This window comes from Phacochoerus africanus, chromosome 8 (genome assembly GCF_016906955.1).
Source record: "Phacochoerus africanus isolate WHEZ1 chromosome 8, ROS_Pafr_v1, whole genome shotgun sequence".
NCBI lineage: Eukaryota > Metazoa > Chordata > Mammalia > Artiodactyla > Suidae > Phacochoerus > Phacochoerus africanus.
In genome coordinates this window covers 106,133,696-106,149,410 of record NC_062551.1, presented here as the reverse complement: position 1 = coordinate 106,149,410, position 15,715 = coordinate 106,133,696, and the positions used below count along the sequence as shown (strand labels likewise).

General features: G+C 39.8%; 1 protein-coding gene across 1 annotated transcript in view; it reads right to left on the bottom strand.

The window, feature by feature from the left end:
• Positions 1-15,715, bottom strand: part of GREB1L (GREB1 like retinoic acid receptor coactivator) — a 268,658-nt gene that overhangs the window by 83,834 nt on the left and 169,109 nt on the right. The window contains exon 7 of the mRNA XM_047793881.1: positions 12,887-13,009. Coding sequence (XP_047649837.1) covers positions 12,887-13,009 — 123 coding nt within the window. The remainder of the gene's footprint in view (positions 1-12,886; positions 13,010-15,715) is intronic.

The window sequence follows — 15,715 nt, the reverse complement described above, 5'->3', positions numbered from 1 at the left end:
ACCATGTTTCAGAGTAGAAATATTCAATGTCAAGAAGATGCCCAATCAGGAGTTCCCGTCGTGGCGCAGTGGTTAACGAATCCGACTAGGAACCATGAGGTTGCCGGTTCGGTCCCTGCCCTTGCTCAGTGGGTTAAAGATCCGGTGTTGCCGTGAGCTGTGGTGTAGACTGCAGACGTGGCTCGGATCCCGCGTTGCTGTGGCTCTGGCGTAGGCCGGTGGCTACAGCTCCGATTCGACCCCTAGCCTGGGAACCTCCATATGCCGCAGGAGCGGCGCAAGAAATAGCAACAACAACAACAACAACAAAAAAGACAAAAGACAAAAAAAAAAAAAGAAGACGCCCAAAGTTAATTTATAAATTTCATATGATCCTAGAAAGATGCCAACAGGTTAGATATATTAGAATTACAATTATAATTATTAGAATATTTAAGTAGGTGAATTTATGTAATGTTGATATAAAAATATACACAAGAATAGCAAGAAACATTCTGAAAAATAAGAGAAATTAGAAGAGGCTAACATGATGATATAATAAGACATTATTAAAACCTTAGTCTATAAAATACTGTGGTACTAGGACATTAATAAACAGAACAATGGAACAAAAAAGAGGGTAAGAAATAGATGCAAATACACAAGAGAATTTAGTATAAGATAAAGTTAGCAGCTCAAAGCATCAATGAAAATGAACCATTCAATAAACTGTGCTAAGGCAAACTGAATATGTAAGAAAAAATTAAGTTGGATCCACACCTTACACTAAGTAGCAAACAAAATCAAATGGACCAAAGATATAAACCTAAAAATTGGAGATATAGAAATAATATAAGACAACATGGGAGAGTTAATTATCACCTTAAAATGGAAAAAAAGCCAAACTATTGCTCAATATCCAGATGTCATCAAAAATTTATATATTCAGCTACAATTAAAAAATTCTGTATGGCAAAACACACTATAACAATGCAAACAGTAGCCAGAAGAGACCTTGTGTGACTATACTAATACCAGAAAAAAGTAGCCTTTAAGACAAAAATTATTACTTGAGAAGAAAAAGGATATTTTATAATGATAAAAGGGTCATACAAACAGAAGACATATCAATCATAAACACATATGTACCTAACAACAGAGCCCCAAATTCACAAAGCAGATCATGACATAATGGAAGAGAGAAATATGCAATTTGATGATGATAGTTTGAGATGTCAGTACTTCATTTTCAATAATGCATAGAATAACTAGGGAGACCATCAAGAAGGAAATAGAAGACTCCAGCAACACTATACACAAATTATACTTAACTGATATCAACAGAATATTCCCCCAACAAAAGCAGAAATACAGATTCCTTTTTATTGCACAGGGAAAGGATAGGTTAGACATAGGTGATAAAACAAGCCTTGATAAAATTAAAAGGATTAAAATCATACAAAATACATCCTTTAACCTCACTGGAATCAAATGTGCAATCAATAACAGACGAAAATTTGAGAAATTCACAAATATATGGAAATTAAACCAGGTACTACTAAATAACCAATGGATAAAAGAAATCACAAGAGAAATTAGATATCACTTTAAGATAAACAAAAATGAAAACACCACAGTTGAAAACTTGTAAGATGCTATTAAAAAAGTATTTGGAGGAAAATCTGTGGCTGTAAATGCCTATATTAAAAAAGAATAAAATCTCAAATAAGTAACCTAACCTCTACCTTAAAAAACTAGAAAAAGAAGGAGTTCCTGTTGTGGCTCAGTGGAAACCAATCTGACTAGCATCCATGAGGATGAAAGTTTGGTACCTGGCCTCGCTCAGTGGGTTAAGGATCTGGCATTGCCATGAGCTGTGGTATAGGTCACAGACAGGCTCGGATCTGGGGTTGCTGTAGCTGCGGTGTAGGTGGAAAGCTACAGCTCCAATTCAACTCCTAGCCTGGAAACCTGCATATGCTGTGGGTGCAGTCCTAAAAAGACAAAAAAAAAAAAAAAAAAAAAGACAAAAACCCCCACAAAACCTAGAAAATGGACAAAGTAAACCCAAAATAAGCAAAGACTAGAACAGCAATGAATGAGGTAAGGACTAGAGAAACAATAGTCAAAAGCAACAAAACCAAAAGTTTGTTCTTCGAGTAGATCAACAAAATTGAGAAATCTCTGGTTGGACTGACCAAGATAAAAGGTGCTAACTACTAAAGTCAAGAGTGAAAAAGAAGGCATTGCTAGCAACCTTACAGAAATAAAAAGAATTATAGAGAAATACTATGAACAATTACATGCCTTTATTTTGGACTGAATTGTTCCTCTGTCTCCACAAAACATATATTGAAGCCTTAGTCCTCAGTGCCTTAGAATGTGACAGTATTTGGAGATAGGGTCCCTAAGTAATTAAGATTAAATGAGGTCATAAGGGTGAAGACTTAATCTACTATGATGGTGTCCTTATAAGAAGAGGAAGAGACACCACGGATGTGCAGGCACAGGGAAAAGGCCATGTGAGGATAGCAGGAAGGCAGCTGGCTATCTGCAAGCCAAGTAGAGAGGCCTCAGAAAACACAACCCTGTTTCACAACGATCTTGGACTTGCAATCTCCAGAACGGCAAGAAAATAAATTTTAGCTGTTTAAGCCACTTGGTCTGTGCCGTTTTGTCATGGCAGCCCTACCTAACTCATATAGACATAAAATTAGATGATTCAGATGAAAAGAACAAAAAGAAAATACTAAGGAATACACTACAACACTACTAAAGCTAATAAATGAGTTTGCCAAAGTTGCAGGAAATACGATCAATATACAAAAGTCAATCGAATTTCTTTCTTTCTTTCTTTTTTTTTTTTTTTTGCTATTTCTTGGGCCGCTCCAGTGGCATATGGAGGTTCCCAGGCTAGGGGTCGAATCGGAGCTGTAGCCACCGGCCTGTGCCAGAGCCACAGCAACGCAGGATCCGAGCCGTGTCTCCAACCTACACCACAGCTCACAGCAGCGCCAGATCGTCAACCCACTGAGCAAGGGCAGGGACCGAACCCGCAACCTCGTGGTTCCTAGTTGGATTTGTTAACCACTGCGCCGCGACGGGAACTCCTCTTTCTTTTTTCTTTTTCTTTTTTCTTTTTTTTTTTTTTTTTGTCTTTTTGGGGCTGTGCCCATGGCATATGGACGTTCCCAGGCTAGGGGTCGAATCAGAGCTGTAGCTGCTGGCCTATACCACAGCCACAGCAATGCCAGATCCAATCCGCATCTGTGACCTACACCACAGTTCAGAGCAGGATCCTTAACCCACTGAGCAGGGCCAGGAATCAAACCTGTATCCTCATGGATACTAGTCAGGTTTGTTACTGCTGAGCCATGATGGGAACTCCTCAGCTGCATATATATATGTCTTTTTAGGGCTGCATTGTGGCATATGGAGATTCCCAGGCTAGGGGTTGAATCAGAGCTGGAGCCACTGGTCTATACCACAGCCACAGCCACAGCCACGCTGGATCTGAGCTGCATCTGCGACCTACACCAGAGCTCAGGGCAATGCTGGATCCTTAACCCACTGAGCAAGGCCAGATATCAAACTTGTGTCCTCATGGATGCTAGTCAGATTCGTTTCCGCTGAGGAGTTTCTGTCGTGGCTCAGCAGAAACGAATCTGACTAGGAACCATGAGGTTGTGGGTTCGATCCCTGGCCTCTCTCAGTGGGTTAAGGATCCGGCATTGCCGTGAGCTGTGGTATAGGTCGAAGACTCGGCTCGGATCTGGCGTTGCTGTGGCTCTGGCATAGGCTGGCAGCCATAGCTCCGATTAGACCCCTAGCCTGGGTATCTTCATATGCCATAGATGTGGCCCTAAAAAGACAAAAAAAAAAAAAAAAGATTAGCTTCCACTGAGCCAATATGGGAACTCCCTCAATTGCATTTCTATGCACTTACAATGAACAACACAAAAATAAAATTAAGATAAAACTTTCACTTACAATAGCATCAGAAAAATAATTACTTCAGAATAAATTTAATAAGAGAAGTATAAAACTTACACTCTGAAAACTACAAAATGTTGTTAAAAGAAATTTTTAAAGATCTAAATAAATGGAAAGACATTCCATCCTCATGGATCAGAAGACTTAATATTGTTAATATAGCAACTCATCACAAATTGTTCTAAAGATTCAGTGCAAGGCGCATCAAAATTCTAGCTGGGGAGTTCCCATTGTGGCTCAGTGGTTAACGAATCCGATTAGGAACTATGAGGTTTCAGGTTCAATCCCTGGCCTTGCTCAGTGGATTAAGGATCTGGCGTTGCCGTGAGCTGTGCTATAGGTTGCAGACACGGCTCAGATCCCGTGTTGCTGTGGCTCTGGTGTAGGCTGGTGGCTACAGCTCCGATTCGACCCCTAGCCTGGGAACCTCCATATGCCGCGGGAGCGGCCTGAGAAATGGCAAAAAGACAAAAAAAAAATTCTAGGTGGTTTCTTTGTAGAAATTGACAAGTTAATCCTAAAATTGATATGGAAATGCAAGGACCCTGGAGTAGCCAAAACAATCTCAAAAAAGAAAAAATAAAGCTAGAGGATTCACACCTATTTCAAAATTTCATACAAAGATACAACTATCATGCGATGTGGCATTGGCATAAGGATGGACACACAGATCACTGGAATAGCATTGAAAATCTAGAAATAAAACCTTACATTTAATGGGCAATTGGATTTTGACAAGAGTGCCAAGAAAATTCAATGTATAAAAACAATCTTTTCAATAAATGGTTATGGGACAACTGGATATCCAAACACATAAGAATGAAGGTGGATCTTGTTCTCATACCATATACAGAAATTAACCAAAAATAGTTATAGATCTAAATGTAAGAGCTAAAACTATGAAACTCTTAGAAGAAAATGTAAGAATAAATCTACATTACTTTGGTTTAAGCAATGATTTCTTTTTATTTTATTTTTTTTACTTTTTCAGGGCTGCACCTTCGGCATATGGAGGTTCCCAGGCTAGGGGTCTAGTTGGAGCTACAGCCGCCGGCCTACACCACATCCACAGCAACGCCAGATCTGAGCCACATCTTCGACCTACACCACAGCTCATGGCAATGCCGGATCCTTAACCCACCAGGGAAGGCTAAGGATTGAACCTCATGGATACTAGTTGGGTTCTTAACCCGCTGAGCCACAGTGGGAACTCCTCCTTATCCTCTTTATGTAATAGTTGGGTAACTCTCTGCCTGAAAATCACTGGGATTGAAAAGCAAAACAAGACAAAAAAAAAGACAAAAAACACAATTTCTAAAAAAGTAGCCATTTAAGTAGCAAGAACCTCCATATGCCGTTTGAATTCTGATTCTGCCACTTTTTTTTTGCCAAATACTAACCTTTTCTGAGATTCTGTTTCATGATCTGCAAAAAGGTACTACAACCTACCTCATGGTAGCAATGAACATGTTAGCAAGTGCCTAGAAAACAGCTGATATTCAATAAATATTTGTTGTGCTAAATTTTGTTAAGGGTTTTCCAGACGTTGGAGAACTTAAATCTTTACAAGCTTTCTTTTTGCCCTTGGTACCTGTATTAAACTTAGACTACATAATTTGCTTCACTTTCGAGTAAAGCACATGGAACCCATTTTCATATTAAACTGCAATTAGACTAATGTCCTTCTAATAAGACACAATACTTCCATTAGTGCACTCTGAGACTGCATCATTTACTTATGTCATCCAATGGGACTAACACTTAATTAAAACATGATAATTAAAACATAATTCTCCCTAAAATTAATATTAAATCAGATATCTTCCTAACCTATTCTTATGCTGTTGATTTTTTAAACTGATTTACCAAGGTAAACAGTTACCAAGGTAACTGACAATAAACTGCACACACAAAGTATACAATCTGATAAGTTATGACCTATGTATATACTTGTGAAATACTCACCACAATCAAAACAGTAACATATTTATCACTTCCAAATCTCCTTGTGACTCCTTGTCACTCTTCTCTCCTGTGTCTCCTTTGCTCTCCTATCTCCAAACAATCACTGATCTGCTTTAGATTAGTTTGCATTTTCTAGAGTTTTATACAAACAGAATAATAGAGTATTCTTTTTCATTTGTCTGGCTCTTTTCAAGTGAATTGTTACCTTAATTATTTTGATATCCATCCATGTTGTTATGAGTATCAGTAGCTCATTACTATTTATTTATTTATTTTGGCTGTGCCCACCGCATGTGGAAGTTCCAGGGCTGGGGATCGAACCCACTGAGAGCAAGGCCAGGGATTGAACCCGAAACCTCATGGTTACTTACTATTTGGGTTCGTTAACCACTGAGCCACGATGGAAACTCTGAGTATTACATTTAGATCTCTGGCCCGTTTGAGTTATTTTGGATATGGTAGAGGATATGCATTGAAGTGCATGTTTTTGGATATTGATATCCAATTATTCCAGAACTACTTATTGAAAAGGTATCCTTTCTTCGCTGCATTGTTTTGTGCCTTTGTTAAAGGTACATACATGTGTGTTTATTTCTAGACCTTTCTGTAGAAATCTATTGATCTATTTGTAGCATATCTATTTGTAGTATATCTTTACACAGTACCATACTGTTCTGAGTATTGTCACCTTACAATAATCCTTGAAATCAGATAGCATTAACCTTCCCACTTTTTTCTTTTTTCAGAGTTGTTTTGGCTATTTTAAGTCATTTGCATTTCCATATGAATGAATTACCTTCTCAACTTCTAACAAAAGGGAAAAAAAAAGCCTCTGAGATTCTCAGTTGGATTGTGTTGAATCTATAGGTCAGTTTGGAGAGAACTGACATCTTATATAAGATTAGTCTTTCAACCCATGAACAAGAGATATCTCTCTAGTTTATTCAGGTTTCCTTTACTTTCAGCATGGTTTTCTAGTTTTCAGGGCCACAGTTATTCCACATCCTTTATCAGATTTATCCCTAAATATTTTTGTTTTCATGCTATTATAAATGGCATTTATTTTAAAAATCTTATTTCTGATAGTTCATTGCTGATATATCAAAATACAAGTGGTATTTGTATACTGATTTTATATCCTGCAATTGCTAAATTCAAGTCTAACAGCATTTTTGTAGTTTTCATTGGATTTTCTGCATAGTTAATCTATTGTCTATGAATAAAGGCAGTTTTACTTCTCTTCCAAACTGGATTTTTTTTTTTTTTCTTGTTTGAATGCACTGGCTAGAATCTGCAGAACCTGCAGTACAATACTGAAAAGAAGTAGTAAGAGCAGACATGTCTGTCTTGCTTTGATCTTAGGGAGAAGGGACTTTTCAATTCCTTGTAAAGATTGACATTTTCTTCTATCTGGTATCATTGTCCATCTACATGAGTGATTTCTTTTAGCTTTTTTCACAGTGTTAATCTGCTGCTGATGAATTCTTCCATATTTTTTATGTCTGAAAATATATTTCACCTTCATTTTTTTCTCACGGCCTTAACTGAGGCATATGGAAGTTTCCAGGCTAGGGGTTGAATTGGAGCTGCAGCTGCCAGCCTACACCACAGTCACAGCAACTCTTAGCTGCATCTGTGACATACGTCACAGCTTGTGGCAGTGCTAGTCCTTAACCCACTGAGCAAGACCAGGGATCAAACCCGCATCCTCTTGGATACAAGCCAGGTTCTTAACCCACTGAGCCACAATGGGAACTCCTTCATTTTTGAAAAGCATTTTTGCTGAGTACAGAATTCTAGGTTGACAGTTCATATCTTTCAGCACTTTAAAGATGTTGCTCCTCTGTCATATATATATATATATTTATTTATTTTGGCTGCACCCACAGCATATAGAAGTTCTTGGGTCAGGGACTGAATCTGAGCCACAGCGTCAACCTAGGTGCCATAGCTGAGGCAATACCTGATCCTTAACCCATTGTGCTTGGGCCAGAGATTGAACCCATGCCTCAGTAGTGATCAGAGCTGCTCTAGAGACAACATAGGATTCTTTTTTTTTTTGTCTTTTTTTGCTATTTCTTGGGCCGCTCCTGCAGCATATGGAGGTTCCCAGGGTAGGGGTCTAATCGGAGCTGTGGCCGCCAGCCTATGCCAGAGACACAGCAATGCAGGATCCGAGCCGCGTCTGCAACCTACACCACAGCTCACGGCAACGCTGGATCGTTAACCCACTGAGCAAGGGCAGGGATTGAACCCGCAACCTCATGGTTCCTAGTCGGATTTGTTAACCACTGTGCCACGACGGGAACTCCCCAACATAGGATTCTTAATTCACCGCACCACAGTGGGAACTCCTCCTCTCTCTTATTTGTATTGTTTCCCATTAGAAATATAATGCCATGCTTATTTTAATTCCTCTGTGCCTAATGCTCTTTTTTTCCCTCTTGCTGTTTTTAAGATCTTCTCTTTATTTTATTGGTTTTAAGCAATTTTATTATGATGTGCTTTGTTGTGGTTTTTTACATGTTTCTGTGCTGGGGGTTTACTGAACTCCTTGGACCTGTGGGTTTATAATTTTCATCAAGTTTGGAAAGTTTTTATTCCTGGCCCTGTGTGAATGCTGGGCACTGTTCTCTCTAATTCTTCTGGATGGTACTTTTACCAGCCTTGAGTAGTTTCCTCACATGCATGCATCAGTCAGTACTATGAACATTTCAGCTGACCTGCACAACTCTAGGGTTCTCTCTCTTCCTTCTGGTACTTGGTCCAATGAACTTTAGCTGTTTTGGTCTCCCAGTACTCTCTTTGTTGTGTGAGAATGCTATGATTTATTTGATTGTTTCTATATTAAAAGGTTGCTTCTCCTTTTTTGTTAATATAAAGAATAACTTCAGTGAATATCTTGATTTTCCTTTTAGGTTATTTTCTTGGCTATGCCCTCTGAGGTAAGATTACTAGAGTAGAGAATATAAATATTTTTAATGGTCCTGTTACATATTGCCAAATTGCTTTCTTAAAAGGTCATATCACTGTTTACCTCTACCAGCCTGTCTAAGATTGTCAATTTTCTTTTCTTTTTTAAGGAAATACATCCACGGCATATGGAGGTTCCCAGGCAAGGGGTGGAATCAGAGCTGTAGCCACTGGCCTTCACCACGGCCACAGCAATGCCAGATTCCAAGTCGCATCTGTAACCTACACCACAGTTCATGGCAACACCAGATCCTCAATTCACTGAGCAAGGCCAGGATTGAACTTGTGTCCTTATGGGTGCTGGTCAGATTCGTTTCTGCTGAGCCACCATGGGAACTCCTGAGATTGTCAGTTTTACCATATCCTTGCCAGCACTGTGTATTATCACTTAGAATGAAATATTGTGACTAATGTAACTGGCAAAAATGACTTTTCCTTATTATTACTTACAGTTTCTTCATTTCTACAAAATGGGTCATTCTTCCTTATATTTGCTAAAGAGCTACATTTTCTCTTTTGCAGACAGAAGTCTCACAGGCACATTCATGGCCCTGTCTCAGAGGAATATGGTCATTGGCCTTCATCCCTCTCTCTCACATGCATTCATTCATCAAATGTTTATTGAGCCTCTTCAGCAGGCCAAATACTATGCTAGGCTCTGGTGGTAGAATAGGGGAAGAAGGCAAAGATACAACCCCTGCCCAAGGAATTGACAGTGTAAAGGAAAAGCCTACATGTTCTCAGCACCTCATTGGGAGTAGGCAAATCTGCCAGTCAAAGGGTTCCCACCACATCTGGAAAAAGAAGACTGTTTTGCCAAAGTAATAATTTGAATAATCATGAGAAACTAAGTTTATAAAAACCTGTTAGAGGAATTTTTTATTATTCTGATTTCAAGGAAGTGTAGCAGCTAAAGGCTACACTTTTGACAAATCAAAAGAGGAAAGGGACAAACAAACTACATTTAGGGTCAGTTAAATGATAACGGAAACTGTTTTCTAAACGGCTGTCACCAGGGACAGAGGAGTTGTATGGGGAGTGGTGGTGGAGGGGGGTGGATGGAGACAAAATAACAAGGCCTGGACTGGATGTGGTCAGAAGGCAAAGGAGAGAAGGCCAAGAGGTTGCAGGGAAGGGAAAACTTTGAGCACTTAACGCTTTCTCTTAGGGTTGGCTCTGCCCCTTGGATTGTCATTTTACTACTAAATTGTAAGAGTTCTTTGTAAATTTTGGATACAAAAGCTTTATTAAATATATGTTTTTCAAGTATTTTTTCTAGTCTATCACTTGTCTTTTAATTTTTGTAATGTTGTCTTTTGAAGTGTAAAAGTTTTGAATTTTGATGAGTTCCATTTTATCAATTTTTCCAGAAGAAAATCCTTGTATTTATAACCAATTGATTTTTTGATAAATGAAATTTACTGACAAAATGATAGCCTGTTCAATAGGTGATGCTGGGACAACTGGATATCCACATTCAAAAAGATGAACTTAGATGTTCACCTCATACCATACCCAAAAATTAACTCAAAATGACTCATAGACATTAATACAAGAGATAAAACAATAAAACGTTTAGAAAAAAACATGGAAGAGAAACTTTCAAGATCTTGGGTTAGGAAAAGTTTTTTTTTAAATCTACTCTTGAATTCCATGAATGTGCCTGGTGTATGCATATTACACAGTTAACTACATAACCACTTTCAGTCAAAAGCATAAACTATTTACTGGGATCATTGGCCGAAATTTGAGTTCTCAGTGACACAAATATGTTGAAAGAAAATATGCAAAAGATAAGAGGCAAGCCAACCAGAACAGAATGTCCAGAGCTTGGCAGGTGGAATGTGAGACAAAGCTGTGTAAATAGTAAATTAATCCCTTCTTCAAATACTTTGCAATGTGTATACCTACATTGCAGGCCAAGAAATGTTAATTATAGGCAGCTACTGATGGAAGATTAAGAAGGCAATCTCCTAAAGAAGGATGAATATCTATCATCTCAGGAGATGCTGCATTCTCTAATGCTTGCAATACTATCACAGGCTAATGTGAAATTCTTATAGTCTATTATATTGACCATATGTAAGAAAAATAATTGTTGAAGACTCCATAAACATAATTTGTCAAGAAGAAAGTTTAGACACAAAGCTTTACTTTTAAAGGCATTATTGTCCATTAAGTTCTCTGGATAGCACCTAAAGTTAATTGTTCATTTCACGGTCAAATGACCATGCTCACCCCAACAAGGGTCACATGAGAATATTGGCACAGTATTTGGCAACTTGTGTTCATTGTGAATCAGTGCCTTGCCTATGTCTCTTCATAGGCAACTGTGGGAGACTTTGCTAAAGCCTGAATCTTGAATTCCTGTCTTCAGAGCAGTATTCATTTTCAAAATACATTTCCACATATCGTTCTTCTATCTTTTATACAAGAGGTTTTTAAATCAGCAGAGCCAGCAGCCAAGTACTGGAACCCTGCCTATGGCACCTGACAAGGGCCTGAGAACATAATATACACTTGGTAAATTTTTGTTGGAATGAAGTAAATACTCAGTTTTAATGCTGTGGTTGTAAAACTGCATTTCATTAGCCCCAAGTTCTTTTTTTTTTAACCACTGAGCCACGACGGGAACTCCAAAAGTTAGACTTTTAAAATCCAGATGGAAGTTCCTGCCATGGTGCAGCAGAAACGAATCTGACTAGGAACCATGAGGTTGTGGGTTCTCTCCCTGGCCTTGCTCAGTGTGGGTTAAGGGTTTGGTATTGTCATGAGCTGTGGTGTAGGTCACAGATGAGGCTCGGATCTGGCATTGCTGTGGCTGTGGCGTAGGCTGGCAGCTGTAGCTTCTATTAGACCCCTAGTCTGGGAACCTCCATGTGCCTCAGGGGGCCCTAAAACAAAAAAAAAAAAAAAAAAAAAAAATCCAGGATGAAATGGATTCAGCTGAAGTGCCCAAAATATAGTTAGCTTTATAATCACTCCAATTGTTGCTAACATATTGTAATAATCACTTCCATCTTGAAATTAAGTAGAAACGATTTACCAGCCCATCAACGCCAGATCCTTAACCCACTGAGCAAGGCCAAGTATCAAACCTGAATCCTCATGGATACTAATCAGGTTCATTATTGCTGAACCACGACAGGAACTCCCCACAAATTCTTTGAAAATTCTTTTCTTCTTGCCTAAGATATAACCTAGACTGGTTCTAAATGATTTTCTCCAATACTATCTGCAGTGATTATTTCAGTTATAGCCCTCCAGCCCTTTAGCCGCCTGGAAACAGTTCCTCTGGAGTCTTATCCCTGTCCTGAGTGGAATCCCCTATACTGGAGGAATTTTCAGAAGCTTAGGCTAGTAATTTATCTGTTCAGTATCAGATCAGCCATTCTGCTGATCCTGCTCTGATACTGTAACCTAGTTTCAGGCACTAAAATTTTATCTGGTTATTTGTACCCAAGTCCCTATCTTGTACTACCTGAAACTTGATCCTAGATTCTTCCATTGTGATCCTCAGTCCTGCTGAGGACCTTACTTGCATCCAAGTTGGTGTAATAATGCCTATAACATCAAGCAAGCTTACTGGAGCCCTACCCTAGAACTTCAGTCTTCATGAGTATGTCTCCAATACATGCTATCTGATAGCCATGATCAGACTTCTCTCATGTCTGGATTTCTACTTATTGTCTCCTGTGAGACTCCTCAAGAGACAGGTCCTGTGCTTGAGCTAAATTCCCTACCAGCTGTCAGTTCCTTTCCCCATGTCTCGCCTAGCATGGGCAAGGCTGGGATTTGGGGTCCTGGTCACCCACAGACTGAGCCTTCTCAAGGCTGAGTTCTAATTCTAATAGTAACTCAAATAATACCTCTATTGAAAAAGATCTCTAGTCAAACCAGCCAATAGTAAGTTCAAAAAGCCCCTCATTACATATATATCTGCTGCTTGAAATTCCGAAAGAATATAACCCCATACCTGTCTGAATGAATCCTGATTTGTATCCATTTGTTGTGCCATTTTCTGGGGTCACACTTGATGACACTGAAGAGTTTGGTTTAATGGAGTGGCAAGTGGTAGAGGATTGTCGGCTTCTACATTCTAGAAAGGAGTAATAATCGCATTATGTGAGGAGAAGAATATTCTGTTAAAACAGGTGATGGGGACACAATCCATAAGAAAATCTCTAAAGTAAACTGCTGTTCCTTAAGTGGCAGCCACTTTCTGCAACAGATCCCTGACTCCAACAGACTGTTCAAGCTGAGCTGGTGAACACAATTTGTTTTCCTAAGGCCAGATGTCATGTTTGAAAGGCAAAGAAATGATTCCAAAGAACAATCTCACTTTTGTTCCTCACAGACTAGTTCCCAGGAGAAAAATTACTCATAACCAATATAGTCATGCTAGATTTATGGGTAAGACTGAGGCTAAAATATCAATAATTTATAAAAACATAATAAGCTTTCAAGCACCAGTTAACCTCCTGTCCAGGATTGATTTAAATGTAGAATAATAACCTAGAGTCCATCCAGGCTGCCTTCAACGTTAATTTATATCCAAAAACAGAAGCGAAGAAAAATTTATAGGCAGAAGAGAAAAATGAGAAATTCTTGAATTCTATATTATTCTCAGTTTTTGTTTTTGTTTTTTGCCTTTTTAGGACCCTACCTGAGGCATATGGAAGTTCCCAGGCTCAGGGTTGGAGCTGGAGCTGCCAGCCTACACCACAAACACAGCCACTAGATCCAAGCTGCATCTGAGACCTACACCATAGCTCACGGCAACACCAGATCCTTAACCCACTAAGTGAGGTGAGGCTAGGGATTGAACCCGTGTCCTCATGTATAATAGTCGGGTTTGTTACCACTGAGCCATGATGGGAACTCTCGTTCTCAGTTCTTATTAAAGGTGGACAATATAGAAGGTGATCACTGATCATGCACCACCAAGCTTCATTTTATTTTATTTTATTTTATTTTATTTTATTTTATTTTATTTTATTTTATTTTATAGAAACGTTTATTCTTCAGAGAAAAAAACAGCAGCACCTTGAGCTTTTTTGTTGTTGTTGTTTGTTTTTTTGTTTTTGTCTTTTTGCTATTTCTTTGGGCCACTCCCGCAGCATATGGAGGTTCCCGGGCTAGGGGTCTCTTGGAGCTGTAGCCCAGGGCCTACACCAGAGCCACAGCAACACGGGATCCGAGCCGCGTCTGCAACCTACACCACAGCTCACGGCAACGCCAGATCGTCAACCCACTGAGCAAGGGCAGGGACCGAACCCGCAACCTCATGGTTCCTAGTCGGATTTGTTAACCACTGCGCCACGACGGGAACTCCAGCACCTTGAGCTTTAAGTCAGCCCTGTGAATTTATTTTCCTCATCAGCTGTCATTTAAAACCTATAGACTTGATAGTCACCAGGACACTATTCTGCTGTTGTAATTGGGGTTTCTTTGATTACTCGTTGCACTGAGTTGAATGAGAGTCTTCCCAAAATTCTTGTCCACCTGGAACCTCAGAATGTGACCATTTGAAAAGGTCTTTGCAGGTGGTAAGGTAACTGGCTAAGATGAGATCCTACTAGATCAAGGTAGATTCTAAATCTGATGACTTGTCCTCAGAGACAGAACACACAGAGAGAACACATGAAGATGGAGGCAGACGGAGTGATGCATCCACCAGCTCAGGAATGCCAGGGACAGCAGACTGTCAGTAGGAGCCAGGAGGAGCCTGGACCATGTTGTCCCCCTAGAGCCTCCAGAAGGAACCAACTCTGCGCTCACCTACAAATTTCAGACGTTTAGCCTTTAGAGTTGAATCAATTTGTTTAAGCCACCATGCTTGGTAGCCAGCCCCAAGAAACAAATACACCAGTAAAAAATTTTTTCTTGGAGTTCTTGCAGAAGCACAATGGGTTAAGAATCTGACTATGTGGCTCAGGTGGCTGTGGATGTGTGGGTTCGATCCTTGGCCAGGCACAATTGGTTAAAGGATTTGGCGTTCTCACAGGTATGGTTCACATTTGATCCCTGGCCAGAGAACTTCCATATGTCACGAGTGTGGCCATAACCAAGCTTCATTTTAAGTGAGTTGATATTAATTAGGCTATGGTGTAATATATATATATATATATTTTTTTTTTTTTGGTCTTTTCTAGGGCCCCACCCGCGGCATATGGAGGTTCCAAGGCTAGGGGTCCAATCGGAGCTGTAGCCGCTGGCCTACACCAGAGCCACAGCAACGCAGGATCCAAGCCGCATCTGCGACCTACACCACAGCTCATGGCAACACCGGATCCTTAACCCACTGAGCAAGGGCAGGGATTTAACCTGAAACCTCATGGTTCCTAGTCGGATTCGTTAACCACTGAGCCACAACGGGATCTCTGGTGTAATATTTTATTTTTTTTATTTTATTTTATTTTTGTCTTTTTGCTATTTCTTGGGCCGTTCCCGTGGCATATGGAGGTTCCCAGGCTAGGGGTTGAATCGGAGCTGTAGCCACCGGCCTACGCCAGAGCCACAGCAACGCGGGATCCGAGCCGCGTCTGCAATCTACACCACAGCTCACGGCAACGCCGGATCGTTAACCCACTGAGCAAGGGCAGGGACCAAACCCGCAACCTCATGGTTCCTAGTCGGATTCGTTAACCACTGCACCACGACGGGAACTCCTTTTTTCTTTCTTTCTTTCTTTTTTTTTTGGTGTAATATTTTAATACTACTTTGTACTGATTCTGGTGGAAAGTGAATACTGTGACAACCTGTGGGGCTATAACTTCCAGGTAAAGTATACTATATATTATCT